General features: G+C 35.5%; 1 protein-coding gene across 2 annotated transcripts in view; it reads left to right on the forward strand.

Moving 5' to 3' along the window:
* MKLN1 (muskelin 1) overlaps positions 1-13,572 on the forward strand; it is a 382,687-nt gene that overhangs the window by 313,152 nt on the left and 55,963 nt on the right. For both annotated transcript variants that reach the window (XM_043590475.1, XM_043590474.1), the window contains 2 exons: positions 4,891-5,112; positions 7,818-7,947. In XM_043590475.1, the coding sequence (XP_043446410.1) occupies positions 4,891-5,112; positions 7,818-7,947 (352 nt within the window). The remainder of the gene's footprint in view (positions 1-4,890; positions 5,113-7,817; positions 7,948-13,572) is intronic.

Below are 13,572 nucleotides of genomic sequence, written 5' to 3' on the forward strand. Positions count from 1 at the left end.
TAACATAATCTTTATAAGTCTTCATTTTGTATTCGATTTCATGCAAATAAAACTATACGTTGGAACTTACTCCAAAAATTACCTAGGGTCATTTATGACACATTAAGACTTGACACTTCACATTCAAATTTGAGAAGAACGTGAGAAAGCTAGAGGCATGAAGACATGTTTAGAAGTTACTTTGCCATTTTGAATTTTAACATAAAAAAAAAAACCCTAAAATTTAAAGCTTTTGGATTTCTTAAGATCACAGTGGTAGCTTAGTTCTGAAATTTTCCAAGTTGTTTCTTTGTATGATTTTCAGTAACAATGAGAACCAAACAAAAAGATTAAGGAAAAACACCCCCACAGGTCACATTTCAGTAAAACCAGGAGCCAGAGAAAACCCACGACTCCCAATTCCTTGTAAGTTTAGCCAGAAACAACTGAAATGCCCAGAACCAGTATTGAAGCCCACAACAGTGTAATAGGGGAGAGCTCAAGGCATGAAACAGAAACCCCCCCCTAAACCAGATAAGGTTTGTAGTTAGAAATAACGTGACTTCACAGTAGCACCAGGTTTTGAAGAAGTCATTTAATTCAGTAGCAGCAGAGGAGAGAATCCTGGAGCAAGAGCATCACCCTTCTGTTAGGAACCTTCTGTTATCCCATCCAGGGCAGTTCAACTCATTTAAATATGAAAAATGAAAAAGCAATAAACACCAAATCTTTAGAGAGGTACTCTGAAGAACAAGAACCAGCAAAACTTTCCTTCATGTAACAGCAGGTGAAAAATTATATCCCAGTATTCTAAAATGAATTAAATGGCTTAAGGAAGCTTGCAACTGTCAAGAAGACTACAAAGCATAAGTTCAAGAATGCAGATGAGATGGCCAAATAATAGGTGCAAGTGAAAGTGGACCTGATAAAATTCAGGAAAGAGATTAAAGAAAATTATATTGGGGGCGCCTGGGTGGCTCAGTCGGTTAAACGGCCGACTTTGGCTTGGGTCATGATCTCGCAGTCTGTGAGTTCAAGCCCCACGTCGGGCTCTGTGCTGACAGCTCAGAGCCTGGAGCCTGTTTCACATTCTGTGTCTCCCTCTCTCTGACCCTCCCCCGTTCATGGTCTGTCTCTCTCTGTCTCAAAAATAAATAAACGTTAAAAAAAAAAGAAAGAAAGAAAATTATATTGGCACTTCCAGAAAGTAACAATAATCTACAAGGTGTGTAAAGAATAGGTAAGTGTCATATAGCACAGAAATAAGAAGAGCTGATAAAGAAAACAGAAAAAAGACTTAAAAAGGATTAGCCAGAAAATTATAGATGGAGAATGCAGTCAAAAGAGAGCCAACATACACATAATTGGAGACATTAAAGAAGAAAACCAAGACCGTGGACTAGAGTAAATATTTATTAATAATTAATTCAAGACTACTTACATATCGAAAGGGCATGCTATCTTCAGGGGAAATTGACCTAGACATTCAACTCTAAGGTATATTGAATTTCAAAGATAGACCATTTTGATACAGCTAGGCAAACTTATCAAGTCACCTAGAAGAGAAATCAAATGAGACTGGTGTCAGATTTTTCTACAGCTATGTTCAATGCCAAGAGAGGCAATAGAGCAACATCTAGAAGGTATTCAAGAAAAGACAGTGTGAATCAAGGGTTTTATATCAAGCCAAATTGTCCTTCAAGTATAAACATTTTGGGGGGAAATTACTAGAAAATAGAATACAATCTAGCCAAGAAGTGGCTGGAGAAACTTTAATCAAAGCATTGGAGATCTCAGCTCATTAACATTCTCCCCGGGCCACTAGATCATTGTCAGGCTGAATGTATACTTTTACTGCCCTTCTGCCCCACAATCTATGAAATGCAAAAGAATACACTGGTAGTAATGTTAATAAACTAGAAAGAGTGTTCTTGGGGAACTTAAAAAAAATGGGGAGAATTCCTTGAGTCTCAAAGTGTATATAGCTAGGGCAAGTATTAGATGAACAATTGGTGACTGAACAGCAGGGCATTTTCCAGTTTGAGCAGCACTTACCTTTGATAACTGTCTACAGATCAGGTGTTGAGCATAGACACTGGAGCTGGAATGATGGAACAGTACTCCCAGGAGGCAATGGAGAGCTGCTCTGGTGCCCTTGACGGCATCACGTCTCATTTCTCGCCACCAGCTCCCTTGGGGAAGCTGCTGGATATGAAGAGGCGGATGAATAGGGATTCACAGATACAAAAAGGCCTGTAACAGCAGCTAAAAAATTCCAAATAATTAATACCATGAGACAGGGGTACTGAATTCAGCAAAGTGAGAATTAACAAGAACAGCTAGAACTGTAAACTGAAGAAGCCTTTAAGATAAATTTAAGTGATGTTTATAGAGTAACTCAGGAGGCTGTTTCATCCATGATAAAGAAGTATCTAGAAAAAATATAAGTTAAAGATTTGACAGCAAAACAGCAATCTCAGTGAATTGATTAAAAAGCTCTTACCTTTAAGTGGTTACTAAATTAGCTGAAATTATGAGAGAAATGTTAAGGAAAAGAGAAAAGATCCTGAAGTTCTAATATCCACCTAATAGGAGTTCTAGAAAAAGAATGGAGGCAAACCAAAAACAGCAAACCTCAAGGTTAAAAAGGAAAAAAACTCAGAGCTGAAGAAAGACAGGTTTTAGAATTAAAACACCAGGGACAGATTAGGATGAATGAAGTAAAACTATCCCTACCTGGATACTTCCTTAATGAAATTTTAGAACCAGGAATTAAGAGAAAATCCTAAAGGCTGCAGAGAGGAAACTGGTCACCTTTGTAAGTAAGCAAGGATCAGATTAGTATGAGGTGTTTTTAGAGGTTGGTGGTTTGGGCAACACTGCTTTGAAAGCTTGAAATTTTGTGAGGAGAGAATTATTTTGAACCCAGGGTAATCCTAGCCAATGTTGTATTCATTTGATAGAGTAAAATAAAGACTCTTTTGGATTTTAAAACATTGGGGTGTGGAATAAGTGACTATCCACTATTTGATTTTAGAAATTAAATTTCTAACTTGATAGAGTAGATGAGTGAGTGGTGTTCCAATATTTGACTTAGGTGATCTCTGGAAATCTTCAGAGAAAAGATGTTAATATTACCATACAAACTTTAGTAATCATTAGCTGTTGAGAAAATTTTTTCAGAGATTAAGAATGAAAATGAAATTATAAACTGCTGAACAGCATAAAGTTTCCTAGGGTGATTGATTAACACTTTTTGTTCGATAATTGACTCTCATTGAAACTGCTTATCTTATCCAGGGAAGAACCGAACTGAAGGAATAAAATTATTTCTGTTTTGTGTCCTGTTCGTTCTAAGATATGGGAAAGAATTGGTGACGCTACTACAGTATCTTACTCTTTTTTTTTGAGTTGGTTTGGTCTGGTATTCTGGAGAGAGCTACCGAGATAAAGTTATGTTTATGCTTCACCACTAATAACAAATGAGAATTACCACATTAAAATTAAACTTCAATATCCCCAGAAGGAAATAGAAACCCCTTTTGTAGCTATATGAAGCAGAAACATAAGGACTGGATAACAGAGATTGGCCAAAAATAGTGTGAATTTGTAAATTTATGAAAATTTAAATAGGGTCATATAATGAGTCACTCAAGATTTTCAACCTGATTCTGAGGTGCTTGGAGAGATCTGAGCATTAAGTACTTGAGACAGGGTAATGTGTCAAGAGTGGGAATACTTTCAACTATATTCACCAAGATTTCACCCTTGAGGAATAGATTTTCACCTTAATTTATGGAAGGTTGTCAGAAACCTGGCAAGTGACTGGATCTTTTTTAGTGGTTAGGGGAAAATTAGGAGATGCTAGAATCTTTTCTTTTTAATATGAATTTAAAAAATAAAATTTATATTTAAAATAGGTTTTTCCTAAAAACAGTACAAAAAGAGATGAATGTCACAATTTGATGGGAGGAGAAAATTGAGCATACAATGGCTGGTATTTGTGCTTTGGCCAAAAAAATAGATGTTTTGTATATGCAATTTATTCTTTAAATATCAGTGCCACTTGTGTTCAACATCTGATTCCCAACTTGGACTTATGTAGAATTTGTCCAGTTTGTCTATCCACTTTGAAATAGAATTTGGTTCTTATTGTCTTGCGGCATATGGCTTTTTTCTCAGAGATACTTTTATGAAAAGCCATGATCTCCTTGAGTGGAAAGAATGAAAGAATCAAGGTTGGCTTTTGAACATAAATTGCAAAACATACATCAAAGAAAATTAAATATGTAGTGTGTTAAAGGAGGTAAAGTCATCACCGCAGAAGTCAGTCTGGATTGACTGCAAATGTCTTTGTTTGTTTTTGCTATTTTGTAACAACATAATCTGAAGAGTTTTGCAAAATAAATACAGAAAGATGAATTCAGCTGCGTCACTCTTATTGACATATCTGCTGTCTGATTAAATGGTAGCAAAATTAATAGGATGGATGCTTGCCTAGAATAGAAAGAAGGGAGTTTTTTTATAAGGAGGATGAACAGGAGGGTGTGATCACTTTACCCATAGAGTATGATCAGTATTCAATCTTAGGTATAACTTAGCACTTCATGTATTATTGATTGATTTGGTAAAAATTACACAGTTTAAAGAAAGCATAAAGCTCTTTAACCCTACATATTTTACTCTCACTGGGAAAAGTGGAAACCTGACCAAGTATTAAGGAATCCATCCTGAATCTCTGCAGATGGTGAGCATTATTACAGTAAGTGCACACGGTAATCAAGGGTGCTATTTAGTGTTATTAAGGCAAAGTTTAGTTTTTTGAGAATCTAAAACTGCACACGTTGGTTTCATTTTAGCACATATGACAGGAACAATCTATAACTCTTCAATCTTGTCTTGTTCTGATAGATGTGTATGGATTCAGAAAAACATATGATCTACACCTTTGGTGGTAGAATTTTGACATGTAATGGCAGCGTAGACGACAGCAGAGCCAGTGAACCACAGTTCAGTGGGTTGTTTGCTTTCAACTGTCAATGTCAAACTTGGAAACTTCTTCGAGAGGACTCCTGTAATGCTGGGCCTGAGGACATCCAGTCTCGGATAGGACACTGCATGCTATTCCACTCAGTAAGAATATTCTATATATCGTATTCTTATTTTGTCATGTATATCTCAATAGGAAAAGGAATAGTAAAATCTAAATCTTCAGAAAGAGATCAAAACTTTTTATTAAAAATAAATGATTAGTGTTAGCAATGAGAGGCAAAAATAAAACTTCCTTAGCCAATGTACTGTTTGGTAATTATGAGACTCTTCCCACTAACCTAGTAATTCCTTAATAGTTATTACTCAACTATTAATCAAGGCACTTTTATGACTAACTTTACTGCTGATACAGATACTGTAGCTATTTCTCTTTCTTAATACCTTTCTGCTTACTGATTTCTCTTAGTAACTAGAAGATCAATTGTTCTCTTTTCCTCTCTGCCACTCTCCATTAAGTGTGAGGAATTAAGAATTGACTATATACAATTAGAATTTAAATTTATCAGCAAAACCAATATAGAAACATTTGTTTTACCTTTTCAGATGTTATAATGAAAACCTGGGCTTCTTTCTGTGAACATAACTTTAAAAACATACTGTGGGCTATTTTGAGCATATATCAAAGTATAGAGAAGAGTGTAATAAATTCCTGTGTACTTATTTATCTGTCTCAACAATTAGCAATATTCCACTATTCATTTTTCATATATCTGCCCCTTAATATTTCACTTCTTTCTTTGATGTTTCTCTGATTTTTAAGTTTATTTTTTTAATTAATTTATGTTTTAATTTACATCCAAGTTGGTTAGCATATAGTGCAACAGCGATTTCAGGAGTAGATTTTTTAAGTTTAGTCTTAAATTTTGTGCTGGGGTATTTTAAGGCAAATCCCAGACAATGTATCATTACACCTGTAAATACGGTAGTGTGTCTCTAACAGATAAGGACTTTTTATAAATATAATTATGATACCATTATAATACTGAACCAAACCACCAGCAAGTTCATATTATCATTAATATATAGTTTGCATTTATTTTGTTTTCTGAAATACTGAAAAATACCTTTTTATAGTAGGTTTCGGCAAGTCAGGCTCTAAAAAAGATCTGTGTATTGTTTTTGGTGGTTATGTCTCTGAGATTTCTTTTAAGCCATAACAGTACTCCCTGCTCCTATTTTTTCCCCCTTGCATGCCATTTATTTACTTGTTAAACTGAATCATGTGTGCTCTCAAATTTCCTGTATTCTTGATTTGGCTAATTTTATCCTTGTAGTGTTGTGATTGTCTAGTCTCTATATTTCCTGTAAGCTGGTAGTTAGATCTAGAGGCTTCATTCATTTTAGATTCTCTTTTTTTGGAGGCAGGGAAGGCAAAAAGAGGGGTGCAAGAATACTTAAAAGATGGTCTGATTGCAAAATGTCAAGAGGCATTTAATGTGTAGTTGTCATACTTTTGGTGATGTTAAGAATATTCTGTGGGTTTAGGTGTTACAGCCTGATTGATCAGTAATAAAGTTTCTTGTCAACTTTTTACTGAATGGTTTTTGCAGTCATTGATAATCATTGTGTAGGGTTTGTGAAACAGATTTTTCTAATTATGTTATTTATTCTGTATTTATTAATTGATTCTGATATTAAAAACTTACCCTCATTAACGATTTGGCTACCCTGATGTGTACACCACACAGAAAAATACTTGATTTTTTCTCTTTGTCACCTTTTCATATTAATAAGTTGAGGCTCCACAGTTAACCAGTGTATTTTTTTAAGCATTATTATGAACTTGTGGACTTATATATTTGATGTGTTTAATCCAGTGCTGTCATTATTCTTGATGCCCCAATTTTTCTCTTTGTCCAAGAGTGCCCCCTTCCCACTATACACGCACATAGAGCTATGTACACGTATAGCTATATGTATATATGCACATGTCTATATATTTTTTTAGTAAGAGAAAAACTAAGTCATTAGTTCCTACTAACATGGCCAATTCAAATTAAAAATCATAGAGTTTTAAAATTTAATATCCTTTTGATTTTGTATTTGTGTATCTTTTAAGGTTAAAATCCTTCTTAATGGCAATATTACATTATTCTGTTTTTCTGTAATAGTTACAGAATCACAGAACTAACAAAAATTACTGAATGTTGTTTCAGGTTGCTTTCTCATTATTTTTCTGTTTAGGATATAGCTAGGGATGGAGAGTCAAAAAACATGAATTAAAATCACTAGAAATACTATTTCTCTGTGTGATCATGTCCCTGTGTGGTCATATCTTTATGTACAGATAGATTTATTTCCTTGTTTTTCAAATTTCAGAGATTGTTTTTTTCTTTTGAGTTAATTTTGTTTTCTAATTAAATAAAAACAGTATACATGGTTCTAAAGGCAAACCTATACTTTTGGAGTGGTAAGATTTCTCTATCCCTGTCTTCTTGCTTTGTCCCTTCTCATAAAGGTCTTTTATTACTTTCTTTCCTTTGTTTCTTTTTGAAGAAAGAAACAAACATATACATATTCCTTTTTTCCCTTTCTTATGCAAAGGAAGCACTGTATACATTATTCTGTACCTTGCTTTTTTACTTTCATAGGGTATCCTAGAGATCACCACCTCTTAGTATGAGAGAACTTCATCATCCCTCTTTATACCAGCACAGTACTCCATTGCATGGGATCTGTCATAAAATGGCTTTTTATAGAGGTTTAAATTTTAAAAGGATCACTCTGAATTCTTCATGGAAGTGACTACTTTCTCCCTTCTTTGCCCTTTTTTCCTTATTTTTCAGAAAAATCGTTGCTTATATGTATTTGGTGGCCAGCGATCGAAGACCTATTTGAATGATTTCTTTAGTTATGATGTGGACTCTGATCATGTAGACATAATATCAGATGGCACCAAGAAAGACTCTGGAATGGGTAAAGGCATTTAGTGATTCTTCTCTCGCGTCTTAGCTACTTTAGAAAGAAGACTGTAGACCATTATCTTTTCTTTCTAACCGTTCTTCACCCTTTCCCTGTGTCTTTAATTGAAGTAATTCTGAGTAAGAGGAAGAAAAATCTACCAGCTAAATTATTCAGTTTTATCTGTTTAAAATATGTAAGTTATTATATTATTTCCTTTTATAAATTTCTAAAGATATTATTTATGTGTGTGCTTGTTTGGTGGAGGGGCTTTGCAAAAATTAGTATCTTAAAAACTCTTATTCTATTTTTGCTAATCCTTTCCACCTTCTGCTTTTACTATAGTGACTAATATAACAGGCACTAGCATGATAGAGTATGTCTTTGTTCTGAGGGAGGACCTAATGTAACTGGTAATGCCTTTTAAGTTTGCAAGCTCAGCATCCAAGTTATTCTCCTAAGTACAAGGGTGATTGATTTGCTTGAGATAGTCCCAGTGTTATGCATATTGCCCTGCATGGTTATTAATAGTGCCCCATTCACTCTCAAGTGTCTTATTTTGGATAATAATTTACATAGTTACCCTGTGACTATTACACACAGAAGAATAATATTTGTTTAAGACCCAATGGTTTGAAATGTCTAATTTGAGAAATTAGATCAGCTTGCTTTTTTTTTTTTTTAGCTTTTTAAAAAAATTTTTTTAATGTGTATTTTTGAGAGAGAGAGACACACACACAGGCTCGAAGCAGACTCCAGGCTCTGAGCTGTCTGCACAGAGCCCAATGTGGAGCTCAGACTCACAAACTGCAAGATCATGACCTCAGCCAAAGTCAGACACTTAACCAGCTGAACCACCCAGGCACCCCATAGCTATTATTTAGGAAAATAGATCTTTTTATTAAAATAGTTGATATTAATGAGGAAAAACTTAAAAATTTTTTTTTGACAAAAGAGCACCATACTTAAAAAGTGGACATGAAGGGACCCTTAGGACTCTTTTCCCATATTTCTTACTAGACAGAGGCTAGAGCTTTATTTTCTGGGGGAAATGAGTACAGAGGTATTTTTTTTCCACCATACTTAAGCTACTTCCAAGATAGTAGCAAAGTGTGATAGTAGCAAACAGTGATAGTAGCAAAGACCTAGTACAAAAATTCACTCTAAGTAAGCTCTAATGACAATCATTTGGAGATTTTTCAAGATTAGTTGTTATTATATAGTAACTTGCAGAATTGATCAGGATAATGCTTTGCTTACGGTTATGGCTAGCTTTAGAGCCAGCAACATGTGATAATTATTTTTTTTGTTCAATTTTGTTTTCATTATAAAAGTACTAATATGTAGAGAATTTGGAAAATATTAGAAAGATGCAAAAAAAAGAAAATGTATCAAACTATCCAGACATAATCTGTTACCATTTTGGTATATTTCTGTCTGGTTTTTGAATATTTATTGTGACTCATAAAGCAAAGTAAAGGGTTTGTCTTCTGGGAAGGCAAAGTCGTCTTCTTCTCTGAAAAAGCCTCTTAGAGTTGGCTTTGGCATCTTGGAATAGAGAAGCAGGCCTCCTGAGTCTGGGTTTTCAGCTGAGGTAGAGAGAGAATACAGTGCTTATAACCAGAAAGTTCAGAGTCTGGTGTAGTTACCTCCAGGACTCATTACTCTTAACCCAGCCTGGGCCTCAAGATAGTCATAGAAGTGGATTCCTTAACAATAAAATAATAATAATACAGTTTCCCAGGGGTGCCTGGGTGGCTCAGGCAATTGAACGTCTGACTTCAGCTCAGGTCATGATCTCATGGCTGGTGACTTTGAGCACCACATCGGGCTCTGTGCTGACAGCTCAGAGCCTGGAGCTGCTTCAGATTCTGTGTCTCCCTCTCTCTCTGCCCCTCCTCTGCTCGCTCGCTCACGTGCATGCATGCTCTGTCTCTCTCAACAATACATAAATATTAAAATCATTTTAAACAGTTTCTCAAAAAAAGGTATTTATTGTATGAAACTTTGCAGAATTTTATATTCAATTTTTAAATTAACATTAAATTGTGCTAATATTTTTTCATCATATGGTTTTACTACCGTGGACTAGAAGTATTAGGAAAAAAGACAAGTGTGGATTCATTCCCTAATTATTGCTATAGTCAACTTCTGTGAAATCTGAATCACCAGTTTTGCTATATGTTCTTTAATTTTTAATTTATGGTGAATTATTTCATGCAAGCAAGTTTATTCATTAATTTAATGATATTTGTTGGTCATCTGCTAACATCTAAGTTTGACCCTCTCTTGTCTTCCCTCCTAACATATTTTGGTGCCTTCCGTATGCTGTGTATGTTTAAGAACCTTGAGAAATAGCTGTGGGCCTGGGGGTTAAGATCCCTCCTCTTAGAGGACTCACATGCTACTGGAGAGACTTGCAGTTGCCATTCAGTGCTGTGAAGAAACCTTCCATGAGAATAAGGCATGTCCCATGTAGATAAAGCAGGTTGGAAACCATCTCTGCAGAGGTCATCTTTAAGATTTAAGATGAGAAGTAGAGTTAGGAAGAACCACATTAAGAAGTGAGAGAAGAGCAAGTACAAAGGTCCCAAAGCAGGAAAGAACTTAACGTATTCCAGAAAGAGATGGGGCTGGTGCCAGTTGAGGGTGGGGAGAGTTGGTATGAAATGAGGTTAGCAGACTGGTTAAGACTGATTATTCAGTGCCTTGTACAAATGCAAGAAATGTGGAATTCTTTTTTTCTAAATAGAATAGGAATTTATTGAAAAGTTTAATGCCAGGGTCATGATCTGATTGATTGAAGTTTTGAAGATATCACTCTGTGTCCAAATATCACTCTTTTGTCCAGATACACATTTTCCAAGTGCTTAATTTTGACAGCGTCTACAAGTTGCAGCGTCCAAAGGTCGTATGGTGCTTTAAGAGAGGATTTTTCTGGCAGAGTTGAGCATCTGGCTAGACTACATACTTGGGAAGTTTTCCCGCCTAACAGTGTTGTGGTTTTACTTAGAATTGTGGAACCTCAGCAGCTCTGTCGGGTGTGTTCAAATGAAACTGAAATCCCGTTCTTCTCATTTTTGTTTTTCTTTCTTTTTCCTCCATCTTCCTCCCTCCTTCCTTCTCTCCCCTTCCTCGTCTCTCTCCCTCTCCTCCTTTCCTTCTTTTTTTTCTCTTCCTTCCCATTTGTCCCTTCCTCTCTACCCCCCACCCATATATCTCTGTCTGTCTCCCTTCACTCCGCTCCCCTCCTGGGTTTCTGATACTCCTGTAGCCGGAATTGAGAACCACTGTGTTAGCTCTCCAGAGCCCATCTCAGTTTGTAGTCATGTCACCTTGGACAAGTTACCTAATTTCTCAGCCTTAGCTTGTGTGTCTATAAGTAACCAAAATTATGTAGTATCCCTGCTCGTGGCCAGATTGACCCTCTAGTTTCAGCTGGTGTTACTGTTGGGTACCTCAATTTTCACGAGAGTCTGCCAGTGCTACCTGTAGGTTCACTGATCTATTCAGTAATTAACTCATGCTAGTTTTACCTCCATCTTTTCTCTGTCCCATTGCAACCTCACTAGTGTGGGCTGTCATCACCTGTTTGGCCTGTCTTCCTGATCTTCCTCCTCTTCTTCTTCTTCTTCTTCTTTTTTGGTTTGCCTATTTGTTTTTAAAAGATTTTATTTTTAAGTAATCTCAAAGTCACAACCCTGAGATCAAGAGCTGCTTGCTCCATCGACTGAGCCAGCCAGGGGCCCTGAAAACATATATACTCTGAACAGAGACTGTTACATTGATTATTTCATTAAAACCTCTCAAAGGCTTATCAAGTTCTTGTATTTACTATAGTCATTTTGTGTTGAGAATATAGTTGATAAATATTTACTTGATTACACTTGACTGTAATAAGTGGTCTTCCTCTTCTTGTGTACCCCACCTCTCCCCCCAAGTCTTTCTCCATACTGCAGGCAGAATATAGCAGTTTTGTGTTACCAGTGCAGTGCAGAATCATGTGCTTTAACATTTATTCAACAGATACTTTTTGTATCTAGCACCTACTAGGTGCTAGATACAAGCTAAGTGCTAGAGATCACAATTGGGAATAAGGGCTCTATCTTCCTAGAGCTTACAGTTGTGTATGGGGAGAACAGAGAAGTAGAGTAACAACCTTACCTTTGATTAGTGTTAGCGAGATAAAAAAAAATCTCTTTTTAAAACGTCAACTTGATAGGTCTTCTTCCTTGATTAAAATTTTTTTCATGGTTTCCCTTGCCCTCAGGATTAGGTCTAAACTCAGCCTGCTCTCAGATTCCTTCATGATATGCCCCACCTTAGTTAGTTCTGCAGCCGTATTTTTAGGATCCACCTTCACCTTTCCACCAATTCTTTGTTTTATGACTACTGCATATTAATTCTTTATAGGTACAGTACTTTTTCTTGCCTTTGGGTTTCTGCCCGTGCTCTTCTCCTTACCTGAATCACTCTTCCCTCTGACTTCCAAAGTGTAGCTATGTTGTGCTCGTGTTTCAGGGCTTAGCTTACAAATCATTGTCTCCTGAAATTCTCTAACTCCTCAAGCCCAGGTGAAGGGTTAAAGCATGTGGTTTTAATATTCATTGTAAACACAATTCTAGATATTCATCTGACAGTATAATCTTGACTGCTTTTCCAAACCTGTGAAAAGCTTATCTGAAATACATAGACTTTAATCAAGATTGCCTAAAGAGCGTTCAATCTTTTCAGTACTCCAGATCTCCTAAAAAATCTTTCACTGGATTAAGTTAGACCAATCAGAAAACCTCATGTCAGAACTATGTTATATTGTATTGTCCTCCCATAGGATTACTTTCACCTGATTTTTAAAAGTCCATTTAATTTTATTTTACCTTACTAGATTATTATTTTTAAGCCATGAAAAGTCCTTCTAAGGACAAGGCAGGATACTATTTAAGTTTCCACATTATTAAATATTCTTGGAAAACACCAGTTTTGTTCCATTACATGGATGCTCTGTAGCTTATTTAAACAGTCTGTTTATTAACTGTTCTTCTAAAGCTTGTCTACTACAGTTAATTACTGTAATTTGAGATGGACTTAACATATAATTACTATGTTTGTCTATGATTCAGTAATGTGGGTTATTTGATTAAAACTGCATTTATGATGTGAGTTTCAAATTGGATTGTTTGAAATCATAAAAGAAATTTGAACTATTAAGATCACCAATTAGAGACGGCATATGTAATTGTAAAATTACTGCCGCTTATTATAATTTTTTGTATCAGATACTATAAAATCTTAAATGTTGCTCTTTACAATTATTTAAATGAATTGTCTTAGATTTAACATCTCAAGATCTAAAGAAACCTCAACTGTTACTAAAGTATAACAATTTTATGCTCCCCTCAGAAGGAGATTACAACTTAAATCAGCGGATTGGCAGCTGCTTAGAAAGAAGAGATTTATTAGTATTGTGTCTAACACATACATAATTACATCAAAATTCAGCACATCTAAAATTTGGGTTTATTTCTGAATAACTTTTGGCAAGCACAGGGGGTTTAGCAGACTCCCCATATGTAAGCTCTGTATTTAACACTAATTGAAAATTATGTTTAGAAGATAGTCTGTTACACCACCAGAGCTTTA

The sequence above is a fragment of the Prionailurus bengalensis genome, chromosome A2 (genome assembly GCF_016509475.1).
Source record: "Prionailurus bengalensis isolate Pbe53 chromosome A2, Fcat_Pben_1.1_paternal_pri, whole genome shotgun sequence".
Taxonomy (NCBI): Eukaryota; Metazoa; Chordata; class Mammalia; order Carnivora; family Felidae; genus Prionailurus; species Prionailurus bengalensis.